Below are 16,279 nucleotides of genomic sequence, written 5' to 3' on the forward strand. Positions count from 1 at the left end.
AGCTCAGGGGCCCCAGGGTGACAAACCTTGTCATTGGAGACCTCTAAGTCTTTGCATCAGGATTCCAAAATTTAGAAAAGCCTTTATGTGTGCATTCAAGTTCCTCTTTGAGCCTAAAATGATCTTCAGTAGCACCAGAAATTAAGGAGACCAGAATAATGATATAAGTTCAGTCACTGCCACCCTGCTGATGAATTGCAGAGGGTCCCACACACTCCTGCAGCAGAGCCCTGCACACTCCTGGCTGAGAGCTGCTGGGAGAGTGGAGAGCAACACATGGAAAGTGGGGGAAAGTTTAAGCAAACAATGAAAGTGCAGGTGATTTAAGCATCCTCCTAGCCAGCAGCATGGGGCTTAAGGTCGAGCTGTGGACTCTGGACCACTCTGTGTCCCTGGGTGGGCTCAGTTTGCTGACTCAGCAATGAGGGCTTGGTCCTGGCTCTGCTGTAGTCAGCATGGCCCAGGGAACACCCCTGGATGCACTTTCACTTTTCTGCCAACAGTGCATATGGGGAAGCTGGGTGTTGATTAAAGCACAGCAGACTTTGGTTAGTGAACCCTGATACAACTCCGTTTTGCAGGTCAGCACATTTTATCTTCTTTATGTTTTGTGGTTTCACTCTTCTCCACTTTATTTATTCTCAGGCCTGAAACACGGGAGCAATATCCAAATAAATTTATCCAGAGGGATGACACAGATAGATTTTACATTTTGAACACGTTATTCAATCTACCAGGTGAGTCTAATGGGAGCCAACACAGGCCTCTTTCTGTGCCTTTTAAGCCAGTAAAGCTTTGCTGATGTCGTACTCTGCTTTTCAGTTTGGTTTTTTTTTTTGCATGAATTTTCTTCCTTTGGGCACAAGGGCTAAAGTTAGCTGGCTCTATGATGTTATCCTTGTCTCATAATCTCACTCTGTTTCCTTGCAGAGACCTACCTGTTGGCTTGCCTGGTGGATTTCTTCACTAACTGTGACCGGTACACGAGGTTCGTATTCCCTCCACTCTGAGATGATAATGATGGAACAGGAAGATTGATATTATTTTATACAAGAGCAATACAGCACAGATGGAGCTGCTCTTAATATCAAAACCTCAAGTGGTTTTGGTGGGCCTCCTGTAATTTTGTGGTGCTAAGTTGATCTGTGTGTACAACAGAGGCTGGTTATGAAGGTTTCCTTCAAGGGTACAGCAGAACCAACGTACTGACTGACATTGGTATTTGGGGCAGCATCTAGGACTGCACACTTTTTGCAGGGTGATAACAGGCACCATTCAGTTCATTTTGAACCTTTGGTGTCCATTGGAGCCATGTCTGAGCTGGTAACTGAAAGGCTGAATTTCCTCAGCCAGTTACCACAAGTGCTTCATGTTGTAATAAAGGACATTGCACACTTAGAGGTGAAGTGCTCAGTGTGGTATAAAAGGCTGTTTGTGCAGCAGGAGTATTTACCTGGCTGTCAAAAACATGCAAGCATAAAAACAAGCTGTGGTTTGGACTGGCAGATGTGAATGCTCTATGCTGCTCATCCCCTCATGTGATGGGTCATTTTTGCATGTATGTGAGTGGAAGGCAAAGGTTTAATGTGATTTCACCTGGGAGCAGAGGAACTGTTTATGCTGGCAATCCATCAGGTGAAGTACCTTTTCTCAGGAGAGGCATGATGATTGCTGTCATAATAAATACAGCTCTGTGTAATCCTTCTTGATTTCTTCTGATGCAAGCTGTCATGCTGTCTCAAAGATACCTCCAGAGTATCTTGTAATTTCTGATATTAATTCTAAGTGTTCAACGTAGAAGCAGTTCCTTCTCTCAGCAACATTGCATTTAGTTGATTTCCATGACTCTCCCTTTTTAGTGCTGGAAAGAGGGAGAAGGAGCTCCACTCTGTTTATTCCCTCAGTACCATTCATCTTCTGTTAAATGCTGCAAACAGCATTTTTGCAGTTTTCTGCAGTCGTTTTACCTTCTTGTAATGTGGGTGAGAAGTAAGAGTCACAGTCAGAAAGCTGTGGTACTGCTGTGGAGGCACAGTCATTCCTGGTCCTGTTAAACTGTGGTTGTAGCCTTCTTTCAAGCCTGAGCTGCAGTAAAGTAGTAGATAAGAAACCATCGTGGGAGGATGAAAACACAAGCTCCAAACAGCATTTTGAACTGTCTTGCTCCTTGGTGTGTTTCTTACGTGCTGTGACTGACTGCTAAAATCTGTCTTCTGTCTCCTCACAGCTGTGAAACAGGGTTTAAGGATGGAGACCTCTTCATGTCCTTCAGGAGCATGTTCCAGGATGTCAGAGATGCTGTTGACTGGGTTCATTACAAGGTGACTGCAAGAGCTCCGTGGGATGTGTGTGGTTGTAACTGGGTTGAAGGGGCTGGTTTGGAACTCCTGAGCTCAGATGTTCTCTGCCTGCTCTGGGCAAGGGCCCTGCTTGGCCGCCTAGTGAGCAAATAATAGATTGCAGTTGTATGGGAGTAAGTCAAGATCTCAGCTGCCCTCCTAGTATGGGAACTTATCGGGCTTGGCTTCCTATTCCTTTTTATTGTGCCCAGATTTAATTTTTGTACTGTAATTCATGGGTTTTAGAGTGTGATGCCATGAGGGTATTTGCACTTCAAGCCCACAACTTGTACATTGTCCTAATTATTAAAGCAATATTCTACTGCAAATTGTTTACATTGGCACTATCCTATGTTGTCTAAAAAGTACTGGCATTGAAGAGAGAAACAGATCAGCTGTTCTCTAATTAGAGAAAAACATTTCATCTTCTGCACACACTTGTGCACAAATTTAGAAAATAATTTTGTGAGCATTAGCATATGGCTAAAGACCTGATTTTCTTGTTCTCCCTCATTCAAGCAATCTGTTGGGTGGGATGGAGAACCATCACAGGAGAACTCTGCTCACAGTTGTACTTGTGGTGGTCCTTTTACCCATGCAGAAGTCAGGAATCTATTTTTCTTTCCTTATGCAGTGTTGTGTGATACATGTTGGAGTTGACCTTTGACTAAAGCATTATGGTCAGTGTTGGAGACAGGTCGTTAACTGTCTTGTTTGGTATGGCAAATCTATTTTTTGTTTGTTTCTATTGTATTCCCTTCTGAAAGGGTTAAAATGCTGTTGAAGTGGATTATTTACCATGGTGAGGGAATCGATGGATCACAGAGTTTGTGATGGTCCCTGCTACTCAAAGCCTCTCATCTCTAGAGTCACTGGTTCAGATTCGCCCTGGTTTGTACTTTCACAGCATTTTAAAGTGTGAAAGTTGGCATTACTTTGTTGTCTCTTACATCATAAGTTTCCATGACCTCACTGGGTTCTGTTGTTTCTATTTCAGGGATCGCTTAAGGAAAAGACCCTTGAGAATCTGGAGAAGTATGTGGTGAAAGATGTAAGTGTGAAGTTACTTTACTTGTGCTATGTGACATTCAGAACTGACTAAGCAGGCAAGAAATAAACATGCTGATTTGCTTTACTAAATCACAAAACGATAAGGCTGTGATTTCTTCTATTGTAATAACCAAAGACAAAGTGGAAAGTTCAGATGCAGCCTTTATTCTGAGCCAGTGATCCACATGATTTTGTGTTGATGTGCACAGTTTTGTACATAAAATGTAAAAGCCAGAGGAAACGTTATCAAGGTGAACACACTGGCAGAGCTCATGTTGTTTCTTTCAGTGGTGAAAGCAACTGTGTTCCCTGCCCATGTTTTTCTGCCCAAGCAAACCTCTCTTTAAAAAGCAACAGTTGAGCATCTTTTTAGCCACATGACAAGAAAGTTACATTTAGCCATGAGAGACAGATCCTGAAAGACTCACCAGTGTCTAGTCTCTTGAGAACCCCAAAATGTGTGTTCAGCACAACTAATTGAGCAAACTCCAGTGGTTCCCTTACTTCTGCCATCTCTGCAGTGTGCAAGGCCTCTCAGGACCACTCACAGAGTAAGTATTTTTTAGTTTAGGTGAGCTCTGTGGTAGATTATCACTTTAAAGCAGTTAACCTTGTTTCTAGTTACACGCCTACAGAATTCTTAGGTAAGTGTTCAGTGAGGTAATCAGCTATTTTGGCAATGGACTGAGATTTCAGATTCAATAAAAATAGCCCCAGGAATAAATTCTCCCTAATTTGAGGTTGGAATTATAATGCGTTCCAACTTGTGGCTCGTGAGCTCAGATTTCCCCTGCCTCTGGGCCCATTTCGGGAACGGACTTGGAGCTGGAGCAGATCGGTGGGAGCAGCACAGGGTGCCTGGCACTGTGGTTGGCAAAGGCACTGCAGCCCTGCTGAGCCCTTCCCCCTCGCCTTCCTCCCCTGGGCTGTGCTCTGGAGGGGTTACCTGGATGGACCAGCAGCTTTCCTGGCTCTGGCCAGTGCACAACACGTGAGTTTGCTTGCTCGATGGTTTGATTTGCCTTTTTTTTTGTCTGGTGGGATCATGGTTGAGTGTTTTTCCCATGATGCATGTATGTAACTTTGGTGTGTGACTTGGATGTTCCCCTTGGCTTCCAGGGGAAGCTGCCACTGCTGCTCAGCCGGATGAATGAAGTGGGGAAGGTGTTTCTGGTCACAAACAGCGACTATAAATACACAGATGTAAGTGCTGCTTGAATTGTTGGGTTCGTATTTCATGGAATAAGCAGAAGCCAGCCAGTCATTTGGATGGGTTTTGATGGGGCATCTTCTGGTGGAGGATTGTGTGTTTTCTAATCTACGTGTAGGGTGGGTCAGTGGAGGATGCAGATGAAGCCTTGAGTCACCTTTTGTCATCCTGGTTCTGGCACTGAGCTAGTACAGGCCTGGTTTAAGGCCCTCTGTGCTTCACTCAGTTCCTCAGCAGTTAAAAGGCTGTAAGGGAAAGTGATACTCAGTTTTGGATTTTAGCATCCTTTAAAATGCAGACTTTCCCTTTCAAGTGAGATAGATAGTCTGAGTACAGACAGGTCCCCAAACCAAGGTCCTGGAGAGGTCTGAGATCCAGAAAGGGCTGTCTGCTAAGCTGAGAAATAAACACAGTTACTTCCAACTCCAGACGAATGTCAGGAGTGTTGCAACACTGCCAATCTAAAGATTTATATGCCATTTTAAAGCATTGCAAGATATGCCTGAGGCAATGTGCAGTTTTCTGAGGCAGCAGTGTTATTTGATTATAAAAACTACTGGTTTGATTCCTATCATTGTCCTGTTCCATTCATTTTGTCTCCAAATCTTATGCTGACTTCTGTGTAAATTCTAAAAATAAAGTTCTGTAATCTGAAAAGATAAAATCAGAAAGCATGCTTTTATAAACTACACAAATGCATGTCTAAAAGCACACATTTGAATGCTTTCTTTCTCTCTTTTAGAAAATTATGACTTACTTGTTTGACTTTCCACATGGACCAAAGGTATGTGAATTCTAGACTGCAGTTGCAGTAGACACTGATGTGCCTAATTATCTGTGTAGCTGGAAAGCATTTTAATCCTGCTTCATCGGCTGCATGGGATTAGTTGCTTTAATCTGGTTAAAATACACTTGCTGTTTTGTGTCCTGTGTGAATGGGATCAAAGCAAATACAATATAACAAAAAGAAAAGGGGCATCATCTGGTCTCAAATGGTAATCTATGTTAATGATAACATTATTTCAGTGATAAAACGTTTCAACTGTGGCATTTTGTAGACAGATTTCTTAGAAATCATGCACAATTATTTAGATGTTCTTTAAAAAAGCTATGATGGGAAGGAAATAGTTTTATAAAACAGCAGAAATGTTTATGGCTGATTTGGCCTTAATTATCGTAACTCTAGAAGTTTGTCATGCTGCTTTTTGGTTTTTTTTTTTTTTTTTTTTTTTTTTTTGGCATAGGTGAATTCCATGCAGCAATTTAACTAGCTCTGAACTCCTTGCTTTTAATCATACAGTTCCTTATACCTGTATATTCTTTTCATATCCTATAGTTTTTTTTTGTTTTGTTTTTTTTTTTTTTTTTTTTTTTTTTTTTTCCCTGGGTCCAAGACTCAGCCCTGCAACTTTTGGAGAAAGGTTTATGATACAAATTTATACTGCTCTTTCAGTCTCCCAGTGAGAGGCTATCTCATGTTCAAAAGATGTGTTCTCACACTGCTTTAAAAGCAGAAGGCAGCCAAGAGGGAAATTTTGAGAGCACAGATACTCACCACAATTGATAGCTAAAGAAGCCCCTTGCTGTGGTCTTGATCTCACAAAGTGCAGAAACATGGAGCAGAAAGGGCTTGGTATCCTTTGGGCAGAGCTGTGATTCAAAGCCATGCTCTGTGGAATGGAGTCCAGGCATTTCCCACTCTTGGCAAAAGCACCAGCATGGCCTTGTAAGCTGAAGCTGTGGAGTTGCATGTGTCTGGATCTGTGCAGGATGTCACCTTCAGGAACAGTGACAGGGTGTCATTTACAGCATCTTTTTACATGGCAGCTGTGCCCTGACAGGGATGTTCAGGGCTGTTCTCCTGTCTCACACCATGGCCTCAGCCTCCAGTGCTAGGACTGGCTTGGGATGGGCTTGTGCAAAAGAGGAATGCTTTAGGAAATGGTGCTGGCAAGTCAGCATTGTCCCACAGGAGGTATGAGCTCAGGGATTTTGATGGACCAGCAATGTCACAAGGTTATGGCTATGGACACTGACACTCCAGTTAAACTCTGTGTGCTTTTTTGTGTTGTTCCTGACTCTGGGGTTTGTTGTTGCCTTTGTAGCCTGGGAGTGCCCATCGGCCATGGCAGTCCTACTTTGACCTGATCCTGGTGGATGCACGAAAACCCCTCTTCTTTGGGGAAGGCACTGTATTGCGGCAGGTGGACACGGTGAGTGGCCAGTGCAGGGTACCTCCATGGCTGCAGGGAGGTATGCACCTCTATGGCATCTCTCAGTGACAGTGGGCAATGCAGTGCTCGGACAGGACCTACCCTAGAGGCTGTGGGCTGGAGTCTCCTCTAAGTGATTCCTGAGCAGCCCCATCACCTCAAGGCTTCCCTAACATACTGCAGGTGACAGTAGGAAAGCCACCTCTGAGCTGTTTGGGAGTGAGACAGACAGACAAAGAGTGACTATTGATATCAATGGTATCAATATAGAAAAGATCCAGACCATCAGCTGTTCAGCACTAACACAACACCTCCTTCCACAGGTGACTGGGAAGCTGAAGATTGGTACTTACACTGGCCCGCTGCAGCATGGCATTGTGTACTCGGGAGGTGAGGCAGGAGCCCTTCTTGTTGTGTGGAGTGGCTCTGATGTGGCCTTCAGCCACTCCAGCTGTGAGAGGACTTGTGCCAGGCAAGGCTGTGCTTCCCAAAGTGCAGTATGTGTGCCATCTGCACACTGCACCAGAAGCTCTCCATGCTCAGAGCTGCACAGTGCAGGGAAGAGATGGACCCGTTCCTCCTCAAATTTCCTTTTCTTCCTTGCCAGGGAGGGTCTGGGAAATGCCTGCAGAGCTTGTGGTGGAGGGGTGGCTGCAGCTGCCCCAGTGCAGTGTCCCCAGCTGTAGTGCTGCCACCAGCGTGAACATGCTTGGAAGGCTCTGCCAAGCCAGGGAAGGGCAGTGGGTGGATACAGAGCTGTCTGTGACGCCCAGGCTCCATTACTCTCACATGGTGGGGCAGGCAGCATGGCCTCTGTTGCTGCCATTCATGTAGGGGTGTGCACAGCAAAGCTGCTCCCGGGTGAACTCCCAGGCAGGTGAGCAGTGTCCAGGGCAGCCATGGTCAAGCAGCTGTTTTGGCTCACTGCTCTGAGCCATGCTATTCTTCTCTCAGGCTCTTCGGACACAGTCTGTGACCTGCTGGGGGCCAAAGGGAAGGATATCTTGTACATCGGAGACCATATCTTTGGAGACATCCTGAAATCCAAGAAGCGCCAGGGCTGGCGGACCTTCCTGGTGATCCCCGAGCTGGCGCAGGAGCTGCACGTCTGGACAGACAAAAGCGGTCAGGAGCCGGGCAAGCCCCTGGCCAGGCTTTGCTCTTGCTTGTCTGATGCTGCACCCCTGAGATCGCCAGGGCTTAGGGGTGCAGGGGAGAGATCACCCTGGCTTGCCACTTCTCCTTTTGGCCCTTTGCACTGGGTCTGGATGCTGGTGGCAGGAGCTGGGGTGCCTCTCTGTGGGCTGGCCTTGGGGTCCCAGGCCTTTCCTGTGCTCTTTCTCGGGCTATTGTGTGTAATCAGCCAAATGCTGCCTTGGGCATGGGAGAAGCTGCAGCTGGGTGGGGTTGAGTTGTTCCTCATCAATAACCCCAGAACCTCCTTTCCCTCTTCACATAAGGAGCCGTGGCTTCTATGTTAAAAAATACCTGACAAGACTTGGGTTATTCTCCCTGTAATGCCTGAGCCCTGACTGCTCTCCCATCTGCAGGGAGTCCCTATTCACCAGCTGCTTCCTCCTCGTACCTCCCACTCCCTCTGCTGCTCTGCTGCCAAAGTGCTGTGTGTTTCCTATCCTCCAGTGCTCCTGCTTTTCTCCCAGGTTTGCCCTTTGGTGTGTAAATAAGGGCTGGGGGTTACATCCCAGCCCCATGGCTGGTTGAAAGGCTTTGGTGAGAGCTGCAAAGGTTCAGCCTTGAAAACAAAAGGACCAACCAGAAACCAAGCCCAAAGTTCTGCCCATGGCACAGAATGATTGACCCCTCTCTCTGTCCAGAGGCCATGAGATGTTTCCAATGTCCCTGCTCCAGTGTCCCTCTACCACCATGCGAAGGGAGTGGGCAGGGGACTGGATTCACTTTCAGCACTTTCCATTTCAACAGTTTAAACTTACCCTTTTCCCCTTTCTTTTCTGGATTTTCCAGCCCTTTTTGAAGAGCTGCAGAGTCTGGACATTTTCTTGGCTGAGCTGTACAAGTGAGTGTTCAAACAGTGACAACTTTCCTGCTGCCTCTCCCAGCTAACAAGCGGCAATGACAAAACCTTGGGGTTGGGTTAGCGGCACTGCTGCCGGAGCCTTGACTCAGGCCTGGGCTCTGCCCACGAGACCAACCTTCCCCTCCAGACCAGCCTCCCTCCCCCGAGCCCCATCCCACAGCATCTGGTTCTGAAAGACTTTTCACACCATGTATTTACCTTCTCGCCTGTAACTAGGCATCTGGACAGTAGCAGCAATGAACGCCCTGACATCAGCTCCATCCAGAGACGCATTAAGGTACCAATCATCAAAATCCCTTTTCATCCTTCTGGATCCCAAAGGGCTTAACAACCCAACCCCACTGCTCAGTCCTGAAATGCTTTGCTCTGCCTTTGGGTGGGCACAGCAGGCTTGGCAAAGTCACTTTGTCTCAGTTCACTGGTGTCACTGGCTCTCCTGAAAGGCAGCCTGGTCTGGAATAGGGTCCCTTTCCTCATGCCCACGAGCAGTACTGGCTGAGGGTGCTCACTGCTGCAGCACGTGGCAGTGGCACACACAGGCTCACAGGGGCTATAGCCTCTGGTTCAGCCAGCCCTGGGGTGCCAGCCTAGGGCAGTGCTGGCCCTGAGCCTGCTGCCACCTTCCTTTCTGTTACCTGGGGCTCAGCTGTGCCCTGATGCCCCGGGATACAAGCACAGAAAGCCTTGCTGGAGATCCTTGCAGGTCTCACGTAGCCCCCAGCCCTCAGGGCGCTCTGCCTCAGTGTTGTGGCTCTGAGGTACTGCCTGCCTGGCCCAGGATCTCACCTGTCCTTTCCTCACAGAAAGTGACCCACGACATGGATATGTGCTATGGGATGATGGGGAGCCTGTTCCGCAGCGGCTCGCGGCAGACGCTGTTTGCCAGCCAGGTGATGCGCTACGCCGACCTCTATGCAGCCTCCTTCATCAACCTCCTCTACTACCCCTTCAGCTACCTCTTCAGAGCCGCCCACGTTCTGGTGAGTTCCAGTCCCAGAGAGGTGGGCAGGGGTCCCAAAGGGGCCCACTCTTGTGTCCATGATCACTTCCACAGGACACCACAGCACCTTGGAGGGTTTGGTGGCATTGGATAGACTGTAGACCAAATGGTTGCATTCTGGGGTTTGCTCTCCATGTGTCTCAGGGAGGCAGCCTGGGTGGGGACACCCCTTGTCACCTCCTCTCTCTGTTCCATGTGCAGATGCCACACGAGTCCACAGTGGAGCACACGCACGTTGACATCAATGAGAAGGAGTCGCCGATGGCCACCCGCAATCGCACCTCGGTGGATTTCAAAGATTCCGACTACAAGCGGCACCAACTGACCCGTTCCATCAGCGAGATCAAACCGCCCAACCTCTTCCCCCAGGCACCTCAGGAAATCACACATTGCCACGATGAAGATGATGATGAGGAAGAGGAAGAAGAGGAAGAGGAGGAGGAAGAGGAATAAGAAGGAAGAAACCACGTATTTCTGAAGATAAACCATGACTCTAGCAGTGATCAGGAATGGATTCTGTTGTTGGGGCCCTTGGGGTGATGGGTTGGGGGGTGTGATTCTTGCAAAGGCACATTTTGAAAGTATTTGGAAACTTCTAACAAATTAACACTAATTAGGAGGAGACCCTTGTTTTCAGTTTTGCAGACGGTTCAAAAAGCTGATGGATTCTAACTGGGTGGTGCATTCAGATTGGACTGCCCGCCTGTGCTGTCATGCTACTCCCATTACATTTTGGGATGCTGCATGTTTCTCTCTTTCCCATGATGTGTTTCATTTGGTTTTCATTTGAACAGTGTCCTATGAACGGTTTTTGGCATTTGTTACATTCTCTGTGGAGACAGAAGGGATGTGCTGGGCCCTGCAGGAGACAAAATTATCCAAATCCTGCCACCCTTTAGGTTGCTGCCCTTAACCCTCTGCTCCTGGGTTACATAATCCCCCTCCCCATGTTAGCCAGGGTGTTACTGTGCCTTCCAGCACTCAGTTTACCTTCTGTTGGTGTGAGTTTCTCTGTGGAAGTGGTTTGGCTCCTCCAGCCATCATGGATGGCAGTGAGATTCCAGCTCTTGCACATCTGCTGCCATATGCATTTCACCTTGTAGCTGCTTGTTACCCTTTCCCAGTGTCTCCAGGCTCTCTCACCACTGGCATGCAGTGCATAATTTGCAGGGCATTTCTCAAACAGCTGAGCTGCACACTCTGTTCTCAACTCCTCCAGTTTCAGCAGTAAATATTAACCCAGGAGCTTGAAGCTGCTGCTTTAGCATTACATTAGTCACTCTGTGTTCCTCCTGACCTTTCTGTCCTCTCAACTTTAAGTGAAGCATCCCAAAATCAACCCCAGCCACCATCTGGAGTGAAAGGGCCTGTTGTGCCAGGGGCTGCAGGCCACATGGGCCTGCCCTAAACTAGGAGACAGCACATGCCACAGGGCCAGCCCCAGGGTGGGAAGCTCCTGGCTGTCCAGCAGCTGCCCTGGTCTTTGGTCTGGTGCGGAGCACGCGGAGCCTCATGGCCGGCCGTGCTGGGCAGGGCTGCGTCCCTGGCCAAGGAGGGCGACGGCTGCTGCGTGGGACCGGGGGTGTCCCAGGGATGGGCAGGTAGTCCTTGTGCCTGAAAGCCAGCCCAGGGAAGGCACACAGCTGGCACAGGGTGGGCAGCAGTGCTCTGTGGTTTTCCTCTGAGTCATGGGTGCAGCCTCCCTTACTCCAGCCTCTGCCGTTCGCTGCAAAGGGATTACAACGAGGGCCCTCTTGTAATGAATTTGACTGTTGTTTCAGTACCATAAACTCATTAATTTTTTTCATTTTAAAGTACCTTAGTAGAAAATTTAAAAAAAAGAAAAACCACAATACCAACATCTGAGCAGGAAAATGCTGCTCTAGTGGCAGTTGTTCAAGTCAATAAATGATGATGTTTCTAAGAAATGCTTAGTGGCATGCTTTGTGCTTTCTGGGGTGTTGCTGAGATGATGAGAGCTGTGCTGGAGTTGGTGGGAAGAGATGGGACTGGTCTGTGGGGTGCCAGCAGGGTGGGTGACTGGGGAACAGTGAGAGCATCTCTGGGAATCAGTTATGTGAAGCACTGAGGAGCAGTGGCAGTGGATTTGCTGTAAGGGCGTGCCTGGTCCTCACACTGCCCCAGGAAGCAATGGTGAGGCACGAGGCTTCTGTTATCACCATTTGCATCAGCCAGGAAAGCATGGGGAGGGCAGAGAAACATTTTGTCTTGGACACAGAGTGGGGAGGGGCTTTTTCATGGTGGGAAGGGGAACATCCCTACACTGCCACTACCTTCCAACACTGTGTCTTGCTAGGGCTGTTTCCCACAGACATTACCAAGGACCACTCCTGCCCCTCTGTCCCTGCAAGACACATGGCCAGGGTGGCAGCAGGGCACAGCACAGCCTGTGCTCACCTGGAGCTGCAAACCTGCTAAATAGACAAGAATACACAGGGAAGGCCAGTGCTGCCACACAAGGCTGTGCCCAGCTAAAACAGGCAGCCTTGGGCACTGCTGAACTCAACCCTCCCCTACAAACCAACTCCTCATGCCAACCAAACCAGACCTGAGGAGGTTCCCCCATCAGCACCAGCACAGAAGGATATTCAGTATCAGGGCCCGAAGTGCCAGACAGAAAAGCAAAACTAAATGGCAACAGCTGGTGGCCAGCACTCAACACCTGACACAAGGGATTGCTGAAAACTCCAGAGCACTGTGTTTTTGACACCTCAGTTTTGGGGTCTCCTTTGGAGAGGAGCTAACGTACCCACAGTGAGGCTGGCTGCAGGAAGGGTTCCAGGGAGCTGTTCCCGAGCCCTTTCACCAAAGGCCGTGCTGGGCTCTGCTATGTTTAAACTTCATTTCTCCAAGTATAGCTACTTGAATTTTTTAAGCTTTAGCTCAGCAGCTGGGGGAGGCATGTGGCTGCAGAAAGGGAGGTCTGGGGAGCTCCATGCATTCCTCCTTCACAATCGGTCACCACAAATAGCTCACTCCCAGCCCAGGGCTATTTCTGACTGAGATGGGGAGAAGAGTCTTCGAGGCTGGAGCAATGGAAAGAATTTACCCTCACTTCATGGTGGGAAAGTGTCAGGCAAAGTCTGACAGACGCACAGGCACTGCCTGGCCTTGTACCATCCTATCCATCCCGTGCTGGCTCCACCATGAAGTTGTGGTAACCATGGACCAAGAGCCACGGTGAAGCTTCTTGCCTGGCTGGCACTGGGGACACGGTCACAGCCCAAGTTTCCAGCCCACACCTCCCTCAGGCAGCTGCCCATGGCTGATCTGCACAGCTGCCACGTCCCAGAAGCCGCTGGCCTGGCAGCACCTGTGTCTCCACTCTGCAGAACCTCAGGGAAAGCTCCTGCTGCTCTCTCTGCAACCTGTGCCCCAGCCCAGGGACAGACATGCTTTGCTTTTGCCCACCAGCAGATTGTCTCCTGCAGCAAAAGCCTGGTGGAAGCAAGGCAAGCATGGGGGAACAGGCCTCAGCCCCTGTCCCGAGCTCTCACTGACCTGATTTCTGGTTTTTCCCACTTTCCTCAGCACTTCACGTCCACCTCCCCTGCTCTGTGGAGCCAGAGGGGGCTCACAGGGGCTGCATGAACCAAATCCTAGCAGAGACAGAACCCAAGGCTCACTGCCCTTCGCCACAGCCCTCAGACATGACATGTTGGGCACTGCCACTTCTGACCAGGTCCCAGCCATCAGAGCTGCTCCCAGCTCCTCCTCCTTTAGCCACCTCCTCGCTCAGCAGAGCAAGGCCCAGCTGCACTCTGTATCAGGATATGCCCGACCATGGTGGAGGGCGCAAAGCCCTGTGCCAGTCCCTGAGCAGCAGCCATTCCAACCTCCGGCCTGAAGCCCCAGCACGGCAAATGTGGATAAAGAAATCCTGAAACTGCAGAGCCACCAGTCCACCCTGGCCCTGCACAAGGGGGCTTTCCCTCCAGGAAACCAGCCCTGTGGGCCATTGGCTGCAGAGCCTGGCCATGGCAGGAGCTACTGCTGGAGCCTTGAGGACACGGAGCTCTGGGTACAGCTTTGGGCACTGCTCCTGCCCTGCTGCCACAGCGGCCTGGACCTAGCAGCCACAACCCATCCCACCTCTCTGAAGGGACCTGGCCTCTTACACCCTCCCTTCCTGGGCTCTCTCTATCCTGCTCCTCCTTCCTGCTGCTCATTACCACCAGAGCCAGCCTGAAGTTGCCTCCACATTAATTCTACTTCCATCATGCTTGTAGCATCCCACCACCCTCCACCAGCTGCCAGGGACAGGCACACACAGCAGAGCAGGAGTCCTCAAGGACCTGCCACTCCCTCTGTCCTGCTGATACCTCATGGTGAGGGAGGTCCAGAGGGATGGGGCCATCCTGCAGTACAGAAGCAGGGACAGAGGCTGCACTGGGTGCAGCAAAAATCCCCACAGGGTTTGAGCAGCTGTTGCCCATTTTGCTAAGCCAGGGTCTGGCAACTCAAGAGCTGAGCATGACAAAAGCTGGGGGCAGGGAGAGCAGCTGGGTGGAACGGCCGTGAAGAGGAAAGGGGCTGAGGGATGGCAGAAGCACAATACGGGCACAGGGCAGGGCTGTATGTGACACACAGGACAGGGGCTGTTCCTCCACCAGTGTGAGCTGAAGTGATAGTGAGCAAGGGCCTAAGCACAGGCTCGCTCTCCTGCTCAGAAATGTCTCTGCGGCTGCAGGCTCCACACAGCTCCACTGCCAACACCCCAGCATGAGGGGAGCAGGCAGCAGCACCCAGGTGCAGGGGATGGACCGACTCACTGCACCAAAGTTCTCCCGTCCCACGGAGCCACCGCCAAGCCCAGGCACGTCCCTCACTGGAGAGCCCCGCTGATGGCCGCGGGCAGGAACGCGCTACGGACAGACAGACAGACAGACAGCATCTGCGCCCCCAGACAAACACCACCTACGGAGAGCAGGTTGTAAATAAGGGGTTTTTATTACTGAAAGAAAAACTCCCTCACCCTTGAGGGAACTTCAAAAAGTCAGCTGCTTGCCATTGCCACCAGCTTCCCAGCCAGCCCCTGACCAGCAAAGCTACCAGCAAAGCCCTCCCCAGCTCGAGGACTGAGCTAAGTCCTCTGGTCTTGAGGCCCAGACCCACCAAAGTGAAGAGCAATACCTGCCTCTAAAGGAACAAGATCCAGCCTCTCTGTGGCTCTTGGCAGCTGAAGTGGAGATTAAAGACTGTTAAATGTGCCAGTAGGAGAGATCTGGGTACAGGATCACAGACATCAGCCCCACCACCCACATGCCAAAATCTGTCCCTTGGAAATGAGGGGAAAGCACAGAGGAGGGAAAAATGCATAAACTGGAATGTTCAACAGAAAAAAAAAATCATCATTTATCTAAAAAGAATAGAAATAAACAAAATGCTTTAAAACAAAATCACAAAATATACAAATAAATCTGGTACAAAATAAATAGGAAAGATTGGAAATCTACAACAAAATTGGAATAATTATAAAATTAATTTGTATGACAATCAGTATATGAAACGTATACACTTCATTCAGGATTTCAGTTGTGCTTATTCAGGTTTATGTACACACATGGAAATACTGTAGTCAGAACACTACAACTCTGGAAACCCGAAGTCATGTACAATATGATACAATTCGCAAAGACCACACACGATGGCAAATAAGACACAGGGAAGAGCTGGCTGGAGTGGGATCAGACAGCCATGAAAATGCACTGCAAAGGGAGAGCCACCATGCTCTGGAATGGGGGGACCAAAGCCGAGCCAGCAGCAGCCAGGGCAGGGCTCAGGGCAGCCAGGAAGGAGAAAGATTTGGTGTGAGACCTCTGGCTGCTGAGCACCAGCTTGCTCATGGCTTCCAGGAACATATCTCAAGTATTTGGAGGGTTTCAGATACACTGTGTTTGGCATCCAGGCACCTGCCCAGTGATTCAGGTGTCAAGGCTGGCTCTGCTGGAGAAAAAAAATGCCAAGAGCTCTCAGGTCCCTCAGCAGGGCCTGACCCTGAACTACTGGTAAGCCACCCTTGTGCTCAGGAGAACATGGATCAAATGGGACCAGAGCACTGCTGCTGGGGTCCTGGGGAGATTCAACTCTCCAAATTCCATGTAATCTCCGAGGAAGGCAGAGTCCCTTGAGCAGCATCTCCTACCCTCAGTGTGAGAAATGAAGACAGAATGGCTGCAGCATGGCCCGTTCTGACTGCTGCCCCTCCTTCTCGCCTTCCTGAACACTGAATTAAAGCCCAGTGAGCGAAGCAGAGGAGCAGCTGTGCTGTGAACACAGCTGTCACAGCAGCCACAGCGCTGAATCCAAACCAGCACAATGCAGAAGGACAGAGCATGTACCCTGGGTGGAAACCTGCCAGCCCAGCCCAGCACAACCCAGGCTGCAGGA

The 16,279-nt window shown here is 49.5% G+C and overlaps 1 protein-coding gene across 1 annotated transcript in view; it reads left to right on the forward strand.

Annotated features, from left to right (window-relative positions):
- Nucleotides 1-11,796, forward strand: part of NT5C2 (5'-nucleotidase, cytosolic II) — a 41,842-nt gene extending 30,046 nt beyond the window's left edge. Inside the window, exons 5-17 of the mRNA XM_005416401.2 lie at nt 646-737; nt 931-988; nt 2,228-2,321; nt 3,337-3,390; nt 4,509-4,592; nt 5,342-5,383; nt 6,705-6,812; nt 7,136-7,202; nt 7,767-7,937; nt 8,796-8,847; nt 9,085-9,145; nt 9,672-9,848; nt 10,070-11,796. Coding sequence (XP_005416458.1) covers nt 646-737; nt 931-988; nt 2,228-2,321; nt 3,337-3,390; nt 4,509-4,592; nt 5,342-5,383; nt 6,705-6,812; nt 7,136-7,202; nt 7,767-7,937; nt 8,796-8,847; nt 9,085-9,145; nt 9,672-9,848; nt 10,070-10,321 — 1,312 coding nt within the window. The 3' untranslated portion in view covers nt 10,322-11,796. The remainder of the gene's footprint in view (nt 1-645; nt 738-930; nt 989-2,227; nt 2,322-3,336; nt 3,391-4,508; nt 4,593-5,341; nt 5,384-6,704; nt 6,813-7,135; nt 7,203-7,766; nt 7,938-8,795; nt 8,848-9,084; nt 9,146-9,671; nt 9,849-10,069) is intronic.
- The last annotated feature ends 4,483 nt before the right edge of the window (nt 11,797-16,279 follow it).

The sequence above is a fragment of the Geospiza fortis genome, unplaced genomic scaffold (assembly GCF_000277835.1).
Source record: "Geospiza fortis unplaced genomic scaffold, GeoFor_1.0 scaffold130, whole genome shotgun sequence".
Taxonomy (NCBI): domain Eukaryota; kingdom Metazoa; phylum Chordata; class Aves; order Passeriformes; family Thraupidae; genus Geospiza; species Geospiza fortis.